Source organism: Camelus dromedarius, unplaced genomic scaffold (genome assembly GCF_036321535.1).
Source record: "Camelus dromedarius isolate mCamDro1 unplaced genomic scaffold, mCamDro1.pat HAP1_SCAFFOLD_65, whole genome shotgun sequence".
NCBI classification, from domain to species: domain Eukaryota; kingdom Metazoa; phylum Chordata; class Mammalia; order Artiodactyla; family Camelidae; genus Camelus; species Camelus dromedarius.
The window spans coordinates 73,459-97,306 of record NW_026989762.1 but is presented as its reverse complement, the minus strand read 5'-3'; the positions used below and the strand labels follow the sequence as shown (position 1 = coordinate 97,306).

The window sequence follows — 23,848 nt, the reverse complement described above, 5'->3', positions numbered from 1 at the left end:
TGGCAGGGAAGGTGGTCCACGAAGACCAAGGCAAACATTTGGCACAGAAATGAGGCACTTGCGTTTGGTGCATTAATAGGAGCTACACAGTGGACTCAGTGCCTGCTCTCACACACTCGCGCGCACACAGTCACACAGGCACGCACACCCACGTGTGCAGGCGCACACGCTCGATGCCCACTGCGGTTCGGCCCATCCCACCTCTGCTGCGGCCGAGTCTGTCTCTGCCCACTTTGAAACAGTCCACAAAGCACATTTCCAAAGCCCTGTGCGGTGACCGCTGGCTGCGGTGATTCCTGGTGACCTGAGGGCTGGTGCTTGACTGGGGATGCGGAGGCGCCCGGGAGGCCCTTGTTTGAGGGAGAGCCTGGGGGCGAGCGCCCAGGTGACGGGGAAGGAGACGGTGGTGCCCAGCTCCGTCTCTCGCTCCGTGGCATCCGCGGGACCTTGGACCACCACCCGACGGGCGGACGGACCACGGCACTGCAGTGCGCACATCCGCGCAGACAGCGCACCTGATCCGGGCCGCGGACACGCAGCAGATCTGAGTCAGAGCTCCCTGGAAGGACCGAGACTCGTCCGGTCTCATCCTCCTGCCGGAACGCAGGACCCGGGCAGGAGCCAACAGGCATGGACAAGACAACCGAGAGGTCCCCGGGGCAGTGTCCTCAGGGCAGTCTCCACCCCAAGACGACGGTGCGGCGTGGGGACTGAGGCTACAACTAAGCGCGTCCCACCCCTTGGAACCGTCCTCCCCAGAAAGGACGCGCGGGTGGTCAGGAATTCGGAAAGGCTGCGGGCAGCAGCCACGTCCCACAGCATCGCCAGTGGGGACCCACAGCCTCCAAATCTCGGTGACCTGCCCCGGGGCAGACGCTCCGCCGAGAACCCAGCTGGGGAGGCGGCAGTAACTGGACCCCAGTACTGCACAGCACTGGCAAACTGTTCCCATAAATAATTTGGCAGAAGTAAAACGTAACTTTTATGGAAACGGTGTTCCCCTCATGGCCCAGCGTGCCATTCAGAGCTGGGCGAGCGGAGGCAGAGGCAGTCCCTCCACGGGGACCCAGGGACTTCCTGGCCTCGCCGCCCATCACGCCGACCCCTTGTTCACGCCCCAGTGATCCGGAGGGCCTGACCTGCACGAACCTCCATTAGGCATGCACCCCTTTTCAGGCCCACCAATCAGCCTCTCCGTGGTGATCGCCAGAGGACAGAGGCATCAGGGTGTCCGCTGGACAGAAGCCCCCCGAGACGGCTACCCCGAGGCACAGCGGCCACTCGGGCCACTGCCAAGTGGGCTGGGCTCCCCTCCCCTCGTAGATGTAAGAACGCAATTTTGGGAGCCCATCCGGCGCCCGTCTTCCTCCGCTGGGGCCCTGGGTGGCAGAAACGTGTCTTTCTGGGAAGGCCACTGGGCCGTGGGGTGGCTCGTTCTGGTGTGTAAGTTGGAGGGGCCCCTTCCCTCCTGGGCTGGGGAGGTCGGGGGCACAGCCGGCCCCTCTGGGGTCTTCCGGTGCGAGGCTCAGATCTTCCTCGGGGAGCCGATCATGATCTTGGACACGAAGTTGATGATGGCGCTGGCGGGCTGCTAAGGGTCATGCTCCGCGAACAGGTGGCACACGTTGTCCGTGGTGCTGCTCTGCTTCCAGGCCATGAAACCGAAGACCCTGCAAAAGGAACGCGGGTCAGCGAGCAGCGGGCCTCGTCCCATCGGGTGCCAGCCTCTGCTCCCCCTCCCGGCCACTGCATCATCCCAGGCGCCAGCCCGCCAGCCACCTGCCCCGCCTCCCTCCACCTCCCAGACCCTGTGGGGGTGGGGCTGAGCCCAGGTGTCACAGGGGAGGAGCCCGAGGGACAGGGTTTGGACTTGCACTGCAGCGGCTACCCCAGGCCTGGCCAGAGCCCTCCAGACGCTGCACGGCTCCTGAGCGCCTCACCTGAGTCTTGGAGGGGAGGACCTGGCTCTTCCTAAGGGGCCACCTGGTCTCTCCTCACAGACCTCGTGAGTGACAACATCCCAGCTCTGGTCCTGAGATGGTGTGGATGCCGGTGGGCTCTGCCCGATGCCCACACTCCTCCCACACCCGGGCCAGCGGATGGGGGGTGAAAACACAGCAGGGCCCCCTTCTCAGGCCGCGTGCTCCTGAATTACAGGCTACACACAGGAGAGGACACTGAGAGAACGGCACGGTCGAACTATTTTCCTTAGAATTGAAGCCTTTATCTGAACAGGGTTTCTCAAGCCCTGACTTAACACAGTAACTACCATTATCTGAATCCAAATCCTTGGCAAAAGTCCTTCTCCTCCTTCTCAGGGAAATGGGGAATCTTTTTGTATAAGCCGAGTGGCTTCCATGCCAAGGGAGGGACTGGCCGATGGTGCCAAGTGGCCCCCTTGGGGCGGCCCCGTCCACGCAGCGGGGAGTGCCGTCCACCCTGTTGGCCAGAGCTGGGGGTCACGCCCCACCTGCCCGGCACTTTATCAGATGCCCAGACAAATGAGGAGTGTGAAATCGGAATCCTGGAAGGGGACCCCCGAGGTTGGACGCCGTGGCAGTCATGTTTGGGGGAATGATGCAGACGGCTCTGGAGGGTCCAAGGCCCCGCGGCCAGGCTGGAAATCCTGTGCCAACCGCCCCATGCTCTCTGTACTGTATCTTATGGGCTGGACGTACATACTGCTCAAAGAGCAAGCAGAAAAGGTAACCCTTTGTGGACACTTTCTGTCTACGAACACTTTCATTTCTGTTTAAAGCCAGACCCCAACCCGTTGGTGTTATGGGGTCATTTCCTCTTTGGGCATCTGGGAAAGAATTCAGCTTCAGAGGCAACCATCCACTAAGAGGCTGTGGAGACCGCTGGCGACATACCTTGAGGAGGGGCCATCTGTGATCCACCTGGCAAGTCAGAGAGCAAGGGAGAGTGAGGTTCAGGCCCCTGGCCCGGCGGGTGCGGCACGGGGCTGGCACACACACACTCCTTACTTCCTGTCCTGGGGGTCCAGCACGCAGAAGATCACGCTGCTCACGGGGTAGTGCCTTTGGAAGAAGAGCCTGTGGGGGACAGGCGGGCGAGCCCGTCACTGGGTGTCCCGGGGACAGTGAGGCACTGGGGCCCCCACGAGGAGATTCGGGGCAGAAGCGTATTCTGCGTTTTCACCCACTGGAAGTGAGCAGACCTGAAGCTGGCGCTCTAGGAAAGTGGGCAGGGCCTGGGTGAGGGGCTCTTTGCAGAGCGTGTGGGGGACAGGTCACAGGGAGTGACGCCCGACTGCCTGCCCTCACCCCTGGGGAACACCCCGGTCTCCAATCTGGATGCTGGCCTGTGAAACAGCATGTGAAGAGCCAGCCGCAGCCCCAGGACAGGGGCCAAACTGTCGAGGGCTGTGCTCAGGAAATCCCAGGGACGTGCTGCTAACAGGGTCCCCGCACAGCTGCGGGGGAGCCCCCAGGGGACCCCTCTCTCTGTCCTCAGTCCTGGCTCCCCGTTTCCCCAGGGGACCCCTCTGTCCATGGTCCCAGGTCCCCATTTCCCTGACAGCCTGCCCTGCTCCTATGGGCCTGGGGTCATGAGGCTCCATGACACAGTCCAGCATGGTGGTGTCCCCAGAGGCTGGCGGCTGTGCTCTCATAGGAGAAGGCAAGAGAGGAGGGGCCAGCGTCAGGGAGGGCACAGGCGGAGCCCAGGCATCTGGGGACCCCGAGGCTGGCTGTCACCGGGGACCCAGGCCCTCTGCCCATATCAGCCAGTGAGTTCAGTCCCGTCTCTAGCCACAGGAAGGACTCTGAGTGCAGTGGACGCAGCCTGCCCCCGCAGATTTATCAGGACACAGGGAAGCCGGAGACACAGGAAGAGCACGCAGCTGGGAGCAACAGAGATGCTCTGAAGAAAGAAGCCGTGCTCCTTGCCGGCCCCCCCAACCCACCACTGCTCCATGAAGCTCCTGCCACCACCTTTAGGGCTGATGGCATGGCCCCCTGGTCAGCGAGGCCATCTGCATAACAAAGAGCAACTTCCTCTGAAATGCCTCTGACCCTGGTCCGAGGCCCCGCCCAGGGGAGGAACGCGTCTGCCGCCATTCTGTCCGCGCCCCCACACTCGGGCCAGGCTCCCCGGTGTCCCTCCCTGGTGTCCCGCCGGAAGCCCTGCTCAGAGGGAAGCCCCGGGGGCGGAGGTGGTGCCTGCCGTCTGGGCGTTCAGACGGTACTGACGCGCTCTCACGTCTAGGAAATGAATGCTTTCTGTTAGCATCAAGCATCCTTGTGTTACTATGTTATTACATAATCACTGATGTTACGTGGACGTAAAGATCACAGGCTCGCCTGGACGGGATGACCTCCAGCCAGGAGCAGTGACACTGAAGGGTAGGGGAGTGGCTCCTATCACAGTCTGAGTCTTTCTCAGAAACGACTTGAAAGATGTTTGCATTTGCAAAAATGACACCTTCCATGCCCGCCCCTGCCGCCCTGCACACGCACTTCCTCTGGTTGTCCGTCAGCATGATGCCCTGGGCCGACACCTTGAAGTGCACGACCGTGCACAAGGGGGGCGGCTCCTGGACCAGGGTGATGCTCAGGGCCTTCTGAATGGCCTGGTGTCCGGTGAGGGACTCCACCTCCACGGAGTTCAGGTACCACACGTTGCAGGCTGGAAGACACGGAGGGGAGGCATGTGAACCGCACATCCCCGCGGCCCGGGTGAGGTGCGGCCGAGGCCAACGCCCTTTGCTCCTAATTCCACCGGCGTGGACAGTGGCGACCCAGAGACACACCTGCCCCAAGGCCAGTGTGAGAGTCACCCTGTCTGGGGCCAAGGAGACCCGGACGACTGTCCACCTGCTGCGTAATTTGCCCTGGCACCTGGGTGGGGATGACCCCCGGCAACAAGGCGCAGGCGGCGAGCTCATGGCCTCTGCCATGGGGACGCAGCTTCCAAGCTGCCACGGGCTGTCACCCAGGACTGGCCCTTTCAACTGGGCCCTGCAGAGAGGATGGCCATTCCTCTTGGGCCAGGAGAAGCCTTTTTACACAAAAGCAGAGCGGCAGGGGCACGGCGGTTCATGTGACCATGTTTTGGTCCCCGAGGGACTTTTCGGCACCTGCTCATCTGGCCTTTGTGGCTACTGACTTGGGGAGAGATTATCACGATAATGTTGACGTCTGCAGGCCAAGGGTCCTGCGGGGGCGGCAGGCCTGGATCGGAACTGGGACTGACACCGACCCCTGCTGCCTTTCGGGGTCTCGGTTCTAGCGTGTTCGCTATTTTGGGCAAACTCCTGTCACCTTTGTTCTGGCCACGGAGAGCGTATCCTTTAAGGATGGTCTACAGAGAGTCCAGCACTAAAAGTCTCCTTTGAAAACAGAGAGGTTTTACTTGAGCAGCGTTGCTGAGAAAACCGGCACAGAAGAATGATGCACATTGGGCAGAGGAAGCAACAAGAAAATGCCTGTTTCCTGCATATTCCTTTGTTTCCGGAGTCATAGCTACGAAGAACTCCACAGGCAGAGAAAGGTGGAGAATGGGGGCAGCCTAGTCCAGCCTCCCACAGACACAGGGATTCCCTCACCAGCACTTCTGAGAGTCAATGTCCACCTTGTGGGAAAGGCCTCCAACCGGGGATCTCAGGTCATGGGGCCCCTAGTCCTCTCCAGCCGTGTCCGTCCCTCAGAGCCGCAGACCCGCAACAGCCCTGTGGTCTCTGGCTCATCCACAACCCTCTCAAGCTGGGGTCACTAGCTGGGCACCCAATGCTGCAGGAGTGACCTGGCCTGAGAAGAGTGAGCTACTGCACAAGGCTGCAGGTGACCACACACAACATGGTACAAGGTGACCACACACAAGTCAGTCCCTTTCCTGGACACCAGCAGAAGACAGTGGAATGTGGAATTATAAACACCTATCATGCACAAAAACATGACAACAAATATACTTATGTACGTGTATGACTGAAACGTGATGCCGTGCACTGGAAATTGACACACTGCAACTGAGCATACTTCAATTAAAAAAAAGTCCACAATGCCGTGTATATTAGCACCTCGCTCAAAATGAAATAGGTAGGTGTAAATCTGCTAAAATAGGTACAAGACCTATATGAGGAAAATGGCTAAAGTCCCACTAATGGAATCAAAGAACTAAATAAATGGAGAGATGTCCCATGTTCATGGACAGGGAGACTCAACAGAGTCAAAGTGTCGTTTCTCCCCAAGCTGATCTGTGGAGTCACTGAAATTCCAATACTCTGTGGGCGTCAACAGACTGGTTCTGAAGTATCTACGGAGAGACAGGAGACCCAGGGCAGCCAGCACGGGACTGAAGGGGAAGACCTTGGTTGGAGGACTGACACTACCCGCCTTCAGGATTTACTCAAAAGCTACAGCAATCAAGACAGTGTGGTGTTCGTGAAATAACAGACAGACAGATCAATGGAGCAGGACGGTCAGCCCGGAAACAGACCTACATAAGCACTGCCAACCAATCTCTGACAGAGGAGCAAAGACAGTCTCTTCAGCAAATGTGGCTCAAACAACCGGACATCCACGTCCAAAACCATGAATCTGGACCCAGACCTTCCACCCTTCACAGAAATTAACTCAAAATAGAACGTAGACCTAAGTGTAAAACCCAAAACTATAACTCTTATAAGACAACAAAGGAGAAAATTTCGATGACTTTGGTTTGGTGATGATTTTTAGATACAGTACAAAAGCCACGATCCATGGAGGGAAGTACTGAAAAATGGATTTCATTCCCACAAAACGTTTTTTGCCCCAAGAGAGACACTGTCAAGAGAACGGGAAGACCAGCCACCGCCTGGGAGAAAGTATTTGCAAAAGACAAATCGCACAGAGAACTGTATTCAGCACATACGAAGAGCCCTCGGAACTCAACAATAGGAAAACAACAACCTTATTTAAAAATGGACAAACAGCCTTCGGAGCCATCTCAGCGAAGAAGACACACACACAGATGGCAAATGAGCACCTGAGAAGACACTTCATGTCAAATGTTGCCAGGGAAATGCGAAATTAAAACAACGAGATGCCATCAAAACAACAAGAGGGACCACGACCCAGCACACAGACGCCACCACACGCTGGGGAGGACGTGGGGCCACAGGACACTCAGCACTGCCGGTGGGGATGCAAACGGTGTGGCCACTTTGGAAGACGGTTTGGTGCCTCCTTACAGAATGAACACACTCCTACCCTACGATCCAGCATTTGGGCTCCCCAGTCTTTACCCAAAGGAGATGAAAATTATGTCCACGTCGTAACCTGAATGTGGCTGTTTACAGCAGCTTTATTTGCAACTGCCAAAACGTGGACACAACCAAGATGTCCTTCAGCGGGCGAATGGACAAATACACTGTGGTCCGTCCCGACGATGGGATATCATTTGGTGATAAAAAGAACCACGCCACAGAGCCGTGAAGGGACATGGAGGGGTCCTGAATGCATATGACCCAGGGAAGAAAGCCAGTCTAAAGAGCTACGTGCTGTATGATTCCAACTATGCGGCACTCTGGAAAGGGCAAAACCACGGGGCCATCAAGGACCAGGGGTGGCCAGGGTGAGGGAGGGGGGCGAGTGGGTGGAGCGCGGAGGCACTTCTCTGTGGGACAGCAATGCTGGACACGTGTCCTTACACAGCCGAGAGGGAGCCCTCGTGTAAACTGTGGGCGCTGGTGACGATGACGGGCCCCTGCAGGCTCAGGGACTGGGATGAAGGCTGTGCACGTGTGGGGGCAGGGCCACATGGGAAATCCCTGTACCTTCCTGCCAGGTTTGCTGTGAACCTAAACCTGTGCTGAAAAATAAAGCCTGTTACTAAGAACACAGTGCTCCGGGGAGTCGCCACCTGGGGTCAGCCTGGGCTGGGGGCAGCGTGAGTCCCTCTGTGGACTCACTGGTCACGTGCACATCTGCACGCCTGCAGCTGGAGGGGCAGGTCATCACGCCCTGCCTCACCACACCCCCCCGAACAAAACCCAGGACTCGACCTTGATTCCACGGAATTTGGTCCTGATCAGCCTGCGGAGTCCTGGACCTGCCGCCCCGACCCCTGGGCCCCCCAGCCCCAGTGCAGCTTCCCAACGGAAACCTCCCGGGATGCACGGGGAGGAAAGGAGCCCAGCAGTGCCCAGGACCGGGAGGTTTGGGGGACGCAGCAGGGACCCACCTGCCCCCTGCTTCAGCAGCTCCGTCGCGGAGTTGGCCATGGTCTGGGGAGAGCTTTCTGTCATTTCCTCCAACGGATCTGCCGGGAGGAGCAAGAAAACACAGACATGGGTCCGGCTCGCCGGCAAGAACCCTCGTGACAGCGGGGAAGCCCGTGACTGAGCTCGCGGAGAGAGGGGTCTCCCCAGGCGAAAACAGCCCAGCCTGGAGAAACCGTCACCATGTCCGGGGCAGGTGCAGCCCAGTGAAACACCCTCCTCGTCTCTGGGTGAATGGAGACGAACAACTGCATCTTAGAAAGCAAGTCAGCTTTGCCTGTATTTTAAACGAATCGTCTTTCTGGACCATGATGCAATTTGTGACCTCGAGGCTGTCCGGGGAAGTGGACGCCACTTTGTGTTAAATCTGTGTTGTGGGTGTTTTCAGACAGACACCAAGGGAAAGAGCCGAGCCCTTCCCACACCTCTGGCCAACAATATCAACAGCTGGTGATCGTGCAGAATTATAAAACTCACACGTAAATGGCCCTGAAGGTCCCTGAGTCCAGGCATGTTGTAATTTTGAGCCATGGGTCTCTGCTCCACTGAAACTGTTCCCAAAGCCCACGATGTGAAGATACGACCGAGGGCTGTGTGTGCAGAGGGACCACCTCTTACGTGACTGGGGTGGGCTACTCAGGGCGGACCCCCAGCGTGGGAGCAGAAGGAACTTCCGGTCTGATAGTTCTCACTGCATCTGTGCAGGCGGGCGAGCCCACCCAGCCAACCAGAGCGGCCCTGGGGCAGCCGGCAGCGTACCTCTGTCTGGAATGAGCAGTTTGCAGGGCAGAGCCAGGGGCGTGATGGAATGCTGGCACACCAAGTCCGTCAGGCTCCCTGCGGACGGGCAAAGACAAAAGAGGCATTAGCACACTGCACCTTCTGAAAGGGGGCCCTTCTATCTTCAGCAGCGCGCACGCTCTGTTACTGGGGGGCTCTGGGCAAAGCCTCAATAACTGAGGAGCGTGGCAGGTGGGGAAGGGTCGGGGGAAGGGGACTGCGGCTGGTTCTTGGCAGAGACACCCCCCGCCCATCTGTAAAGGACTGGCCACACCGCCTGCGGGATCCGAGGCAGCTCCCACTATGAACGGGCTTGTGGGTTCAGGACGCCGACCACGGGCTCTCGGCCACTCACCGAAATACGGCTCGTTGGGGCATCCTTTCAACCGCACTCCCTTCGGGGTGCACTCGATCAAGAAATGCCGGACCAGTTCGTTGGCCAAGTCTCCAGCTGGGGCAAGAGATTCAAAAGGAAGAGAAGTTTTACAGACCGAGCGCCTGGGAAGGTGGGGACATGGGAAGGAGAGCTCGGCCCTGCGGGAGGCAGCTGAGCTGGGGGGGGGTCATGGCCTGGATGGGCGGCCAGAACGCCTCCAGTGACCATGCCTGGAGCTGGGGAGTCCCCGGGGGACCGTTTGCAACATCCTGCAGAACCGTCCCCAGGGACCCAGACAAGCAGCTAAGAGCCAGTGATGTGGACTCCAGCTCCTTCCCCTCCTGAGCGGGAGGCCAGGGAGACCCAGACCCTGCATGATGCCCCAGAACTCATTGCGGGAAAGAGCCGGGTGGTGCCAGTCTCCTGGGTAACTGAGCCCCGAGCCAGCTGCAGGAGCCCCCGGAGGGCGGGCCCCCGCACACCTGCGTTCACCCGGCCCACGAGCCCGGAGAGAAAGCACAGCATGAAACACCAGGGAACGGCAGGTGGTCCAGGGAGGGAAAGCACAGATGAGCAGAAGGGACAGGAGCCGCCGCCCTGCGCTGACCAGCACGGCGCTCCTGGTCCTCCGTGGGGACGAGCCTGCATGACCACTCATGCTTCTGACACAGGACCAGCTGGCTCCCGTGACGCATGTTACACACAGAGACGGCATCAGCCATCTGAGTGCCGGCACTGCGCGGGACAGGTAGCCGGCAGGAAGGGTTCCAGGGCACGAAGTGACTGTGGGAACCCAGCCGTGCGGCCATGGCTGCCCACTCCCCGGGAAACCAGTGGGGCGTGGGGACCCGTGGGCCTCTTTCCGGGTTTGGCCAGCTCTCCTCTCAGATCTGTCCCTGGGCTCTGAAATCCAAATGCCACATCCAGGGGCCGGGCGAAGCCGGTGAGCCCCGATGTCTGCCCCTGCAAGAGCCCCTATTTGTGGCCTCTGCCTCAAGGCTGAGGCAGGTCAGCCTGAGAGATGGGCGGGTTGCACACCTGGAGGGGACAGTTACACACCACCGTCTGTGTTCCCTGAAAGGCGATGCACGCAGGAGGGGTAAAGGTGGCCTCGCTTTAAAAGCCTCAGCGGAGACAGAGGAGCTGGGCAGCTGCGGGGCTCTGACTCCTGCCTCCAGACTCCTGCTGTAACCGTCAGCCACGGGTTTCCCTGCAGCCCAGCGCCTGCATCCCCCAGTCAAGCCGACGCAGCTCCTGAGCTCCAGAAGCCCTGGTTTCCACTCAGGAGTGAGTGTGTGGTGGTCCCTCCTTCCTTCCTTCCTTCCCGTCCCAGGCTCCCCTCTCCTGGCTGGTGTGCACACAGCATCTCCCTCCCTCACTTCCAACCACGGCCCCGGGCTCACCCCTTCCCAGCCCCTCCCCGCTGCTGTGCACACATCCACCACCTGCGTCCTGATAACCCCTGGGCCACCGAGTCTCACATTCCGCAGGGTGTAACTCACTCCAGGCGCTTTTCCACCAGGAAGCTTTAAGCAAAGAGTTCACCCAAGGACTGGGTGCTGGGCATGAGTCTGAGGGAAGCGGGCAGCGGCACCTTTTTTAAACACCGAGGCTTCAGAACCTGCTTATTCTGATGCCCGCTGCCCCCAGGCGAGCCCAGGTGCCCCCCGGAAGAGCCATGTGACGTGCTGACGTCCACAATCTCCGTTTAGGGGGAAAGAGAGGTAAAAAAAAACTCCCATAAAAAAAAAAAACTCCCATTCTTTAGCGTTTGCAGCATAACGATAAGAAAAAAAAAGGCAAAGAGGAGGGTGACAGAAAAAGAAAAATGAGAGTAAATGTTAGGGGTCAGAGAAGGGAGGACGTAAACTGATTTGCTGGAAGCCAAGCCTGTCCCCGAGGGAGAAGGTGAGGAAGGACCTCGTGACCCTGTATGCGAGCTGGTGGCATCAGCTTTAGTTCAGGAATTTTTAAAAATCGTGTCTTCCCCAGCTCTGGTCTGGAGGGAAGCCAAGAGTCAGAAGCGAAGGGCAACCTGGTGATTGGAGCTCGGTTTCTAGGCACTGCTCCCGGCAGAGAACCAGGGTTCTTGGGAAGAGGCCAGGCCGAGCACAGCGTGTCTGCTGTTCCCAGGAGCTGGTGGCTTGCAGGCTCCCGGGGGGCCACCAACAGGACACGGGGCCAGCTGGACGGGCCTCGCGGGGCGGAGCCGGGGGACCTGGGGCCCCGAAGGAACAGTGGTGCTGGGTTACGATGCCCGGGGAGGGAAGGGCATGGCAGGCTCCCCACAGTCCCATGGCCTGGGTCCACTGCACACCCACCAGGTGCAGGACAACGCTCGCCTTGTGCGCAGGCACCACGCACTTCCCTGGGCCTGACGATGTCAAGCCACGGAGCGCCCGTTACAGAGCAAGAGGCCCGAGTGAACCACATGGTACCCGCTGGCCCTCGGCACCGGCCGAAGCCCTGGCCCGGAGGGCGGAAGGCTCCGTCCTCTCCCCCGAGGGGTGACCTGGTGACACCAGGCCCGCACCGGCTCGCATTCGATCCACCAGAACGCTCGGCTGGGAGGAGGAACGAAGGCCAGGCATGTGGTGAGCCGCCTCTGGTGTAAGAGGGGAGGACACGTGTGCTTGTGTGCACTGGACAGAGAGCCAGGGAGAAGACAGGGGAACTTATTAGACGTTTACGCTCGGAAGTCAGAGGGACTGAGGCAGACAGGCTGAGAGTGGGCACCGTGTCCGGCATCTGACCCATGGGCTGGGTCACCTGCTCAGAGCAATCAGAAAAATAAAGCTGACAATTAACCTCCGTTCTTGAGCTGGGCAGCACTTCCTAAAACAGAGCCGAGACAGGAAATGCTGAGAAGACCCGTGAGGGCTGTTCCTGTCCCCAGGGCCGCATGGGCGGGAAGGTTAAGCAGCAGGTGGGGCTGAGCAGAGCCGTCCGGGACCCACCTTTCTTGTTCAGCTGCAGGACGGAGGGCGGGGGCATGGCCACCTTCATGGCCAGCCCGTAGGCGCCCCGGAAGGAGTGGCTGTCCCTGACGATGAAGGCCCTGGGCTCCTTGTCCTTCAGCATGGCGATGGCTGCAGGAGGGAAAGAGGTGTGAGTGTGTGCGCAGCGGGGACCATGGCCTGCCTCTCCGACGGCCACACCCGGTGATGGCCGGGGTCTGCAGGGTCACCAGACAGAGGTGCGGCTTTCATGTACACACACATAGTACACATATGACCCCCGTCAACCCCACAGCACCTGCAAAGCCCCCGTGACACCCCCACCAGGAAACAGGCACACACGCCCAGACCGCATGTCCCCACAAGCAGTGGCGCCCAGCACCAAGGGAGGCCACCTGGGCCGTCTCCCGGCCTGGCATTTCTTGCGATATTAGAAAGGACACTGTCAACTTTCAACAGAAGGAAAGAAGTTTCTGATCGCACTTTCCAAGTCTGCGCATGTGACCCCAAAGTCACTGCATGTTTACTACAAATTTCCCTCTCTGCCCCAGGGAACGGCAAAGATGTGGCCACGGGTGGCCCTCCATCCGGTGGTTGGGGAAGATGTGGCTGCTCTGGTCAGCGGTTCCCACCTAGGTGGGGCTGTGAGCCCCTTTTCGGTGTGGCGGTCACCTGTTGGTCAGGGCCAAGGGCTGAGCCTGGCCCCGCGCTCTCCACCCGCCCCAGGTGAGCGCTGACTGTCACTTAACAAGAACATCCCTCCCTGCCTTGCCTCTGGGTTGAAGCCTGGCTCTCGCAGGCCTTCCACTGATGACACAGGAAGAAAGAGCGATGGGTCAGGGCGGTGGTAACCTCAGGCAACCCTGATGGTGCCCAGAGAGGAGCAGAGCCCAGAGCTTCCTTCACAGACCTGCACCTTTTATAGAAAGACAACTAGCAACCTGAAGCGTAATGCAGTGCAGAACGGCAGCTGTAACACCGCCTTTCTGTGGAGCCTGCAGCCCTGTCTGCAGCGGGTCAGGGCCCGGGACACAAACCCGGGAGAGCAGGAAGCCTGTCTCATCTTGGGAAACGCCCTGTCCCAGCCCCGTACGCACCGACTCCAGCCCCAACCTCCTGGCCTGGCGAGACACGGGGTTCCTTCTGCACTTCTCCGTGGGGCTGCCCCCAGCCCCGCGGGCGGGACGGGGCCCCCAGGTGGGGGCTTGCACACAGCATGTGGGGAGGGGCGGAGGGACCGGGCCTGGGGTGACCCTGACACGGCGGAGGGACCGGCAGCCTCTCCCACCTGCACTGGGGACCGGACAGAGCAGGGTCTGGGTCACAGGCTGTTTTCCAGATCTGGGGCTGAACGTGTATGACTGTTATTCTTTAAGTAAGGGAATCTCACTCACAGAAGTCGTATTTTTTTCCACTGTGACAACCTCACTAGCTCTGCCTTTCTAAGTCGTGACTCCACCCCACGGGGGTGGAGACAAGCAGCCCAGACTCATGGGGGGCAGAGATGGCCAGCTGGGGCTGCTCCGGGCGGCTCCCGGCTCCCAGCCCCTTCCCCAGAGGCCAGGCCGCCTGGGACACGGGGGCCACATGTGGAGGGCAGCCTGAGGTCTGGGCTGGACTCACTGTTTCCTGAAGCAGACAGGAGCTCACACCCACCAGGGCACCGCCAGGCTGCAGAAGACACGCCCTCACCACCTGTCTCCCTGCAGCTGCTGCGTTTAAGGATGGGGAGCAGAGGCTGAGAGCCCTGACCTCCCGCCAGTTCTATGTCCACCTTTAAAAAATGCCAAGGCCCTAAGTGCCACAGTCATGTGACCAGCTGTGCCTGAAAACAGCCCCGGGGCCTTTCCCCTCCTCCACCTCCCTGAAATTTCACTGCAGCTTTTCCAGGAAAAGGCACATTCCAGAGGTTACAACAGAACCTCTGGTGGCTTTCTTCCCTCGGGAGAAGTGGCACCCCCGACAGAACAAGTAGGGGTCCATACAAAACACCCAGGAAACAGAGGAAGCTCCGCTCCTGGGGTTCAGCTGGAAAAAATCAATGCCCAGGCCGCATATCAGCTATTTTGAGGTGGGGGGACGGCCCAGAAGAAATGTTCTTAAATTTGTGGCTCAGAATGACGACCACAGTAACTCCACCACCCTCTGTGTGCCCAGCAGGGCTAGCAAGGAGGTGCCCTCTGCCCAGGACTGTTCCCCAGGCCCCCCCAGGCAGGAACCGCCAGGCAAATGCCAGCCACACCTGCCTCTTCTGAGTGCCAGTCCAAAATGGGGCAGGCCAGCCCTCCGCCCTGGGATGATGGGCTGAGCTCACGCAGACCCGTAGGAGGGTCTGCTGAGAACGTTCCAGAACAGGGCCCTTGACAAGCACTCCGCAGAGTCTGTGGGCAGGATGAGGGCCACGGTCACGGGGACTCTTGCCAACGGAGCAGGGAGGGGATTGGACCGGGCATCTGGCCACAGCGCAGCCCGGCCATGAGCTCAGTCTGGCACAAAGGCCAATTCAGGGCCTCGGCAGCCCCCCAGGCCACGGGCTCCCCATATGAAACCACAATGGGTCGGTCCATTGAGCTCCCGGGAAGAAAGGGACATGCTTAGCATTTTTATGATCTCCTTAATTGAGTAGAAGAATTTTGAATAAAAAGCTGGACAGAGCTGTTCTCTCGCCTGTTTAACCCCTCAGATCCAGGCACTTTGGGGACGTAACCCCGAGAGCTGGTGACTTCCTCCCCAGGCTGAGGGCCGGCTCCGAGCAGCAGTGGAAGCCAGGCCACCCTCTTCTGAGCCCAGAGCCCCCAGGAAGCCCCTGAGGAGTTTCAACCTTCCGGGCACCTGCCAGCCCCCCAGCCAGGGCCAGAGCATCCTCTCGGAGGGAGTCCGCTGCCCAGGGTCCGCCCAGGGGGCCCACAGCTCCACAGGCTGCCAGCCCCCACTTCCACTCGGGTTCTGGGGAAACAGCGCCCGACAACCCTAACTTGCTCTCAGTTCCTCCCACTGTCCTGAGACTGCACGCAGGGGCGAGGGCTGCGCGGGAGAAGCTGGCCGCAGGCCCCATCGCCTGTCGGGTGCTTGGTCTTCCACATGGACAAAGGCAGGGGTGTGAGGACTAGAAATAGAGACGCCACCCACCCCGGCACTTGGCCCCGCGGCTCGAGGCCTTGGCAGGCTTCTTGTCCCAGTCTGGGACCCTGCGTGAGGGCGGGAAACGAGGCCGCTGCGTGGGGGCGGGACACGCGGCAGCTCCGAGGGGGCCGGCCCCACCCAGGGGTGCAGGTCCGGCTCAGCCAATCGCGAGCGCCGGGTACCTCTTGGCGCGGGCGATTTGAATGGTTCCCAGCAACATGAGGTGGCAGCAGGTGGGCACGCCGCTGCCCTTTTGGGAGCTTCTCTGAGATCAGGAGGGGAACCCGCCCCTCATTTTTTCGCCTGAGCCGCACCCTCCCCAGGCCGCGGGACTGGCAAAAAAAAAAAAAAAAAAAACAAAAACAAACCAGCTGGGAAAGTAAAACAACACTGACTTCAGGATAAGGGTTATGTCTTTGGATGGAAAGAAGTGAATGTGATAAAGGAAAGGTGAAAAAGAAACTTCAAGCATTTGTATATGATTTGATTTCTTAAAAGAAAGATTTTTAAATGCTAACCTTTTGCCACAATGCTTCAATGTTTTGAAGAAATAAAATGTTAATATGTTATTTTATTACATAAAAACCCAAAATATACTCATGCATATGCACACAGATATGCATATTTTATATGTAAACATAAAAAACATGATTCAATGAATAAAATGATAGAGATTTTCTTTATCATTGAGCTTTATTCTTTTACTGAACTTACGGTTATTTCAGGTACTTCAGGGCTCCACAGCTGGCCAGGAGGCGCACATGTCCAAGAAGGCCAGTCCCCAGCAGGGAAGCAGGATGGAGCCCCAGGTGCAGGTAGGTCACCACACGATGGGGGTACTGGGGATGGTCGAAGGCAGGCAGGGAGGCTCGGGGTCAGGCAACGGGGAGGGAAGCATCGGGGTATATGTGGGGCACAGGTAGGCCAAGGCAGGATGGAGTGAGGGCCGCTGTGTGGGACCCAAGTAGGAAGGGAGGGGAGGGGTGCTTCAGGAGCCAGGGTCGGGCAATCCCCTCCCCCCACCTCCTGCCACCTCCCAAAGCAGCAGCTGAGTCCCTCCTGAGCTCCCTGTCGGACAGGCCCAGCTTTGGCATCTGCGTCCTTGTCCCAACTTGCTACACGACTCCCCTCATCTGGAGCCCCCGGCCCTCTTTTCTTTCCCACCACAGACTGAATGCATCTTTGGACATGTGGCTGGCTCTGGGATGAAATGTTTCCAGGGCACTTCATTGGCACTCTTAATTCGTGTCATAACGCACTGAATTGTTTTATAAGTACGTTTAGAAATAGCTTATCCACAAGAATATCAAACTTCCTCATTCTTGGTCAACATTGACAGATTGTCATTTATCTTAGCATGTTATACATACTCCAGTTAAGTATTTTTCCCCCTTTGTCTGTGATCGTCCACAGATAAAACTGGCCTGCTAGTAGCTTAGAGTCCATCTCTGCCTTTGCTCTTTCATTTTTCCTGAACTTCCCGTGTGGGATAATTTCTCATATTGCTTTCCCTGATCCTAACTTATTTATTATAATTAAGTGGGGTGTAGGGATAGGAATATAGTATACTTATGAATGTACAATAACATATATTCCATTATTCTAAATTGATTTAAATTTACTTAAAAATTATACTTGAAGATAGAGTGCCTCGTTTGGAAGGGAAGGGGGTCTACACAATATTTGCTATTATATAGGGGGTATTGGGTCCGAAATGATAGCTATGGACATAAGTTAGCAACGTTTGCTAGGAACTGGGTTGATGTTAACTCTGCTAGTTCTGATCCATAGATCATAGTCCTTTGTAGATCTATGGTCTGTTGTAGACTTTGTGTGTTAGGTGCAGCATTTATCACATTTTATGTACCGCATTATATATATGATATTCAGTAGCTTACCCTTGTAAATAAAAAGATAAAAGGACTATAGATGAGTAGATTCTTAGTGAGTTGTTCCCCGCCATCTTCCATTCCCACTAATTTGGTTAGAGATAGCCAATACAGAAGATTCTTTAAACATGTGGATGAGGATAGAAACTCAATCCTTAACCATTACACATTTTCAGGACTGACTTTAAATTAAATTTTAGGCTATCATTAGCAAGGTACCGCTATTCTCAAATTTCTTTTATAGTCTCTTGTTTCGATGACATTTTCGTACTTCGGTCTTTGCTTAATTTCATTCAGAGGTAGAAAATACGGTCATTTTTAACAACTCCTTGGTAATTCTGCAAATACAAAGGAAGTTTTAAAAAGGCAGATTTAAAAAGAAAAGAACTGATTTGATTCCAAAGCTGGTATTAACATATTTTAAGGCAGAGGAAAGATAAGGAGCAAGATGAATCTTAAGGTTATAAGAGGCCCTTCAAATTGACCTACATGAGCTCACAGAAGTTACATGTTTCCTCAGGCCAAGGAACTGTTTCATGACCTTGAAGGGTATATTAGTATTTCTATTCAAGTCATTACATTTTCAAACATTGGAACTGCTCAGATTTGGTTCACTGCACAAACCAATCACTTAGAATGTTAAAGAGCATGACTTTGGTCTCCTGGAGACAGCTCTTCTGTGATTGAGTTCTCGTTTGCACGGCCTGTCTACCTTCCCTGTGAATTTTTTTTTCTTGTTGTTGTTTTTTTTTTTTTCCCCCTTGTCAGCCTACATTGTGAATGCAACTGATAGAACAAACACCAACACCTAACACTGGAAATTCTCTCCTCTGAACTCATTTGAAACACATGCTGAGGTTCTCAATCGGCAAGTTTTATAAAATGTCAGAACGTTTTATTAGAGTTGGGAGTGATTGTTTGACTAATTATAATCACACAGGAAGCTTAAGAAAATACTAATGCCTCAGCCCCACCTTCAGAAATTTTGAATTAACTTGTCTGGGGAAGGCTGCAGGCCCCTATGTTTTTAAAAAGTTTTCCAAACAATTTGAATGTCCAGCCAATTGGAGAACCACTGGGCTAGTCCCATGCGATCAGATAAAAACAGAAATTCATATAGGATTGGACATAGCAAAGGGCACAAAACTACACATCAGAATAGCTGAGACTAAACACTGACGGCGCCGGCCCTCCCCGCCCCGCAGAGGCCCGCGCGGCCTCCCTCCGCCGCGGGGACCCGGGGTGGCAGCCGCCGCAACCCCCGTCCTTCCCGCGCCCCGCGCCCTGCCGCCGCCGCCGCCGCCGCCGCCCGCACTCACCTCAGGGGCGCAACCGGCACAGCCGGCCGTCGGCCTCGTTCCCGCCGAAGCGTCTCGGTGCGGTACTCACTGCGCGGGCCGGTTCTTCCCCGGCGGTCGCAGGGGGTTCAGGGATGTGGGGGGGGAACGGCCGTCACACGAGCAACGAACCGAAGCGCTGCCTGGTGGCATTTTCCACAAGCCGGCGCCACCGCAGCCGCCTTGGGTCCGCACAGCCCCCTGCCGGCCGCAGCTCTTGCTGTCTCGCCGAGCCGACAAGCCTCCGCGGACAGGGGAGGGAGCCGCGGCGCGAGTCGGAGGCCGGGCGGGGGTGTGCGCAGACTCTTTCCTCTGGGGACTGCGCGCATGCGCACCATCGGGGCGGGACCCGCGGCCCCTGCGTGGGGGCGGGACCCGCGGCCGCTGCGAGGGGGCCGGCCCCGCCCAGGGGCGCTGGTCCGGCTCAGCCAATCGCGAGCGCCGGGTACCTCTTGGCGCGGGCGATTTGAATGGTTCGCGGCTGCCCGAGGTGGCGGCAGGTGGGCACGCCGCTGCCCTTTTGGGAGCTTCTCTGAGATCAGGAGGGGAACCCGCCCCTCATTTTTTCGCCTGAGCCGCACCCTCCCCAGGCCGCGGGACTGGCAAAAAAAAAAAAAAAAACAAACCAGCTGCGAAAGTAAAACAACACTGACTTCAGGATAACGGTTATTTCTTTGGATGGAAAGAAGGGAATGGGATAAAGGAAAGGTGAAAAAGAAACTTCAAGCATTTGTATATGATTTGATTTCTTAAAAGAAAGATTTTTAAATGCTAACATTTTGCCACAATGCTTCAATGTTTTGAAGAAATAAAATGTTAATATGTAATTTTATTACATAAAAACCCAAAATATAGCCATGCATATGCACACAGATATGCATATTTTATATGTAAACATAAACAACATGATTCAATGAATAAAATGATAGAGATTTTCTTTATCATTGAGCTTTATTCTTTTCCTGAACTTACGGTTATTTCAGGTATTTCAGGGCTCCAGAGCTTGCCAGGACACGCACATGTCCAAGAAGGCCAGTCCCCAGCAGGGAAGCAGGATGGAGCCCCAGGTGCAAGTAGGTCACGGCACGATGGGGGTACTGGGGATGGTCGAAGGCAGGCAGGGAGGCTCGGGGTCAGGCAACGGGGAGGGAAGCATCGGGGTGTATGTGGGGCACAGGTAGGCCAAGGCAGGATGCAGTGAGGGGCGCTGTGTGGGACCCAAGTAGGAAGGGAGGGGAGGGGTGCTTCAGGAGCCAGGGTCGGGCTATCCCCTCCCCCCACCTCCTGCCACCTCCCAAAGCAGCAGCTGAGTCCCTCCTGAGCTCCCTGTCGGACAGGCCCAGCTTTGGCATCTGCGTCCTTGCCCCAAGTTGCTACACGGCTCCCCTCATCTGGAGCCCCCGGCCCGCTTTTCTTTCCCACCACAGACTGAATGCATCTTTGGACATGTGGCTGGCTCTGGGATGAAATGTTTCCAGGGCACTTCATTGGCACTCTTAACTCGTGTCATAACACACTGAATTGGTTTATAAGTACGTTTATAAATAGCTCATTCACAAGAATATCAAACTTCCTCACTCTTGGTCAACATTGACAGATTGTAATTTATCTTAGCATGTTATACATACTCCAGTCAAGTATTTTTCCCCCTTTGTCTGTGATCGTCTACAGAGAAAACTGGCCTGCTAGTAGCTGAGAGTCCATCTCTGCCTTTGCTCTTTCATTTTTCCTGAACTTCCCGTGTGGGATAATTTCTCATATTGCTTTCCCTGATCCTAACTTACTTATTATAATTAAGCGGGGTGTAGGAATAGGAATATAGTATAGTTATGAAATGTACAATAACATATATTCCATTATTCTAAATTGATTTAAATTTACTTAAAAATTATACTTGAAGATAGAGTGCCTCATTTGGAAGGGAAGGGGGTCTACAGAATATTTGCTTTTATAAAGGGGGTATTGGGTCTGAAATGATAGCTATGGCCATAAGTTAGCAACGTTTGCTAGGAACTGGGTTGATGTTAACTCTGCTAGTTCTGATCCATAGATCATAGTCCTTTGTAGATCTATGGTCTATTGTAGACATTGTGTGTTAGGTGCAGCATTTATCACATTTTATGTACCGCATTATATATATGACATTCAGTAGCTTACCCTTCTAAATGAAAAGATAAAAGGACTATAGATGAGTAGATTCTTAGTGAGTTGTTCCCCGCCATCTTCCATTCCCACTAATTTGGTTAGAGATAGCCAATACAGACGATTCTTTAAACATGTGGATGAGGATAGAAACTCAATCCTTAACCATTACACAGTTTCAGGACTGACTTTAAATTAAATTTTAGGCTATCATTAGCAGTGTACCGCTATTCTCAGGTTTCTTTTATAGTCTCTTGTTTCGATGACCTTTTCGTACTTCGGTCTTTGCTTAATTTCATTCAGAGGTAGAAAATACGGTCATTTTTAACAACTCCTTGGTAATTCTGCAAATACAAAGGAAGTTTTAAAAAGGCAGATTTAAAAAGAAAAGAATTGATTTGATTCCAAAGCTGGTATTAACATATTTTAAGGCAGAGGAAAGATAAGGAGCAAGATGAATCTTAAGTTTATAAGAGGCCCTTCAAATTGACCTACATGAGCTCACAGAAGTTACATGTTTCCTCAGGCCAAGGAACTGTTTCATGACCTTGAAGGGTATATTAGTATTTCTATTCAAGTCATTACATTTCCAAACATTGGAACTGCTCAGATTTGGTTCACTGCACAAACCAATCACTTAGAATGTTAAAGAGCATGACTTTGGTCTCCTGGAGACAGCTCTTCTGTGATTGAGTTCTCGTTTGCACGGCCTGTCTAACTTCCCTGTGAATTTTTTTTTCTTGTTGTTGTTTTTTTTTTTTTCCCCCTTGTCAGCCTACATTGTGAATGCAACTGATAGAACAAACACCAACACCTAACACTGGAAATTCTCTCCTCTGAACTCATTTGAAACACATGCTGAGGTTCTCAATCGGCAAGTTTTATAAAATGTCAGAACGTTTTATTAGAGTTGGGAGTGATTGTTTGACTAATTATAATCACACAGGAAGCTTAAGAAAATACTAATGCCTCAGCCCCACCTTCAGAAATTTTGAATTAACTTGTCTGGGGAAGGCTGCAGGCCCCTATGTTTTTAAAAAGTTTTCCAAACAATTTGAATGTCCAGCCAATTGGAGAACCACTGGGCTAGTCCCATGCGATCAGATAAAAACAGAAATTCATATAGGATTGGACATAGCAAAGGGCACAAAACTACACAACAGAATAGCTGAGACTAAACACTGACGGCGCCGGCCCTCCCCGCCCCGCAGAGGCCCGCGCGGCCTCCCTCCGCCGCGGGGACCCGGGGTGGCAGCCGCCGCAACCCCCGTCCTTCCCGCGCCCCGCGCCCTGCCGCCGCCGCCGCCGCCGCAGCCGCCGCCGCAGCCCGCACTCACCTCAGGGGCGCAACCGGCACAGCCGGCCGTCGGCCTCGTTCCCGCCGAAGCGTCTCGGTGCGGTACTCACTGCGCGGGCCGGTTCTTCACCGGCGGTCGCAGGGGGTTCGGGGATGTGGGGGGGGAACGGCCGTCACACGAGCAACGAACCGAAGCGCTGCCTGGTGGCATTTTCCACAAGCCGGCGCCACCGCAGCCGCCTTGGGTCCGCACAGCCCCCTGCCGGCCGCAGCTCTTGCTGTCTCGCCGAGCCGACAAGCCTCCGCGGACAGGGGAGGGAGCCGCGGCGCGAGTCGGGGGCCGGGCGGGGGTGTGCGCAGACTCTTTCCTCTGGGGACTGCGCGCATGCGCACCATCGGGGCGGGACCCGCGGCCCCTGCGTGGGGGCGGGACCCGCGGCCGCTGCGAGGGGGCCGGCCCCGCCCAGGGGCGCTGGTCCGGCTCAGCCAATCGCGAGCGCCGGGTACCTCTTGGCGCGGGCGATTTGAATGGTTCGCGGCCGCCCGAGGTGGCGGCAGGTGGGCACGCCGCTGCCCTTTTGGGAGCTTCTCTGAGATCAGGAGGGGAACCCGCCCCTCATTCTTTCGCCTGAGCCGCACCCTCCCCAGGCCGCGGGACTGGCAAAAAAAAAAAAAAAAAAAAAAAAAAAAAACCAGCTGGGAAAGTAAAACAACACTGACTTCAGGATAACGGTTATTTCTTTGGATGGAAAGAAGGGAATGGGATAAAGGAAAGGTGAAAAAGAAACTTCAAGCATTTGTATATGATTTGATTTCTTAAAAGAAAGATTTTTAAATGCTAACATTTTGCCACAATGCTTCAATGTTTTGAAGAAATAAAATGTTAATATGTAATTTTATTACATAAAAACCCAAAATATAGCCATGCATATGCACACAGATATGCATATTTTATATGTAAACATAAACAACATGATTCAATGAATAAAATGATAGAGATTTTCTTTATCATTGAGCTTTATTCTTTTCCTGAACTTACGGTTATTTCAGGTATTTCAGGGCTCCAGAGCTTGCCAGGACACGCACATGTCCAAGAAGGCCAGTCCCCAGCAGGGAAGCAGGATGGAGCCCCAGGTGCAAGTAGGTCACGGCACGATGGGGGTACTGGGGATGGTCGAAGGCAGGCAGGGAAGCTCGGGGTCAGGCAACGGGGAGGGAAGCATCGGGGTGTATGTGGGGCACAGGTAGGCCAAGGCAGGATGCAGTGAGGGGCGCTGTGTGGGACCCAAGTAGGAAGGGAGGGGAGGGGTGCTTCAGGAGCCAGGGTCGGGCTATCCCCTCCCCCCACCTCCTGCCACCTCCCAAAGCAGCAGCTGAGTCCCTCCTGAGCTCCCTGTCGGACAGGCCCAGCTTTGGCATCTGCGTCCTTGCCCCAAGTTGCTACACGGCTCCCCTCATCTGGAGCCCCCGGCCCACTTTTCTTTCCCACCACAGACTGAATGCATCTTTGGACATGTGGCTGGCTCTGGGATGAAATGTTTCCAGGGCACTTCATTGGCACTCTTAACTCGTGTCATAACACACTGAATTGGTTTATAAGTACGTTTATAAATAGCTCATTCACAAGAATATCAAACTTCCTCACTCTTGGTCAACATTGACAGATTGTAATTGATCTTAGCATGTTATACATACTCCAGTCAAGTATTTTTCCCCCTTTGTCTGT

General features: G+C 55.7%; 1 protein-coding gene across 6 annotated transcripts; it reads right to left on the bottom strand.

Moving 5' to 3' along the window:
* Positions 1-969: 969 nt before the first annotated feature.
* LOC105106175 (tensin-3) lies at positions 970-19,163 on the bottom strand. 6 transcript variants are annotated; one of them, XM_064483755.1, is made up of 10 exons: positions 18,666-19,163; positions 16,172-17,684; positions 12,335-12,466; positions 9,357-9,452; positions 8,981-9,058; positions 8,185-8,262; positions 4,482-4,650; positions 2,988-3,056; positions 2,874-2,900; positions 970-1,670 (listed from the first exon to the last, which is right to left on the bottom strand). In XM_064483755.1, the coding sequence occupies exons 3-10, from the start codon at positions 12,456-12,458 to the stop codon at positions 1,592-1,594; spliced, it is 720 nt and encodes a 239-aa protein (XP_064339825.1). In that variant the 5' UTR covers positions 12,459-12,466; positions 16,172-17,684; positions 18,666-19,163; the 3' UTR covers positions 970-1,591. The 6 variants fall into 6 exon arrangements, with proteins under 6 accessions (XP_064339825.1, XP_064339824.1, XP_064339822.1 ...); XM_064483754.1 differs by lacking the exon at positions 16,172-17,684; XM_064483752.1 differs by lacking the exons at positions 16,172-17,684; positions 18,666-19,163 and adding an exon at positions 13,958-15,522.
* Positions 19,164-23,848: the final 4,685 nt, after the last annotated feature.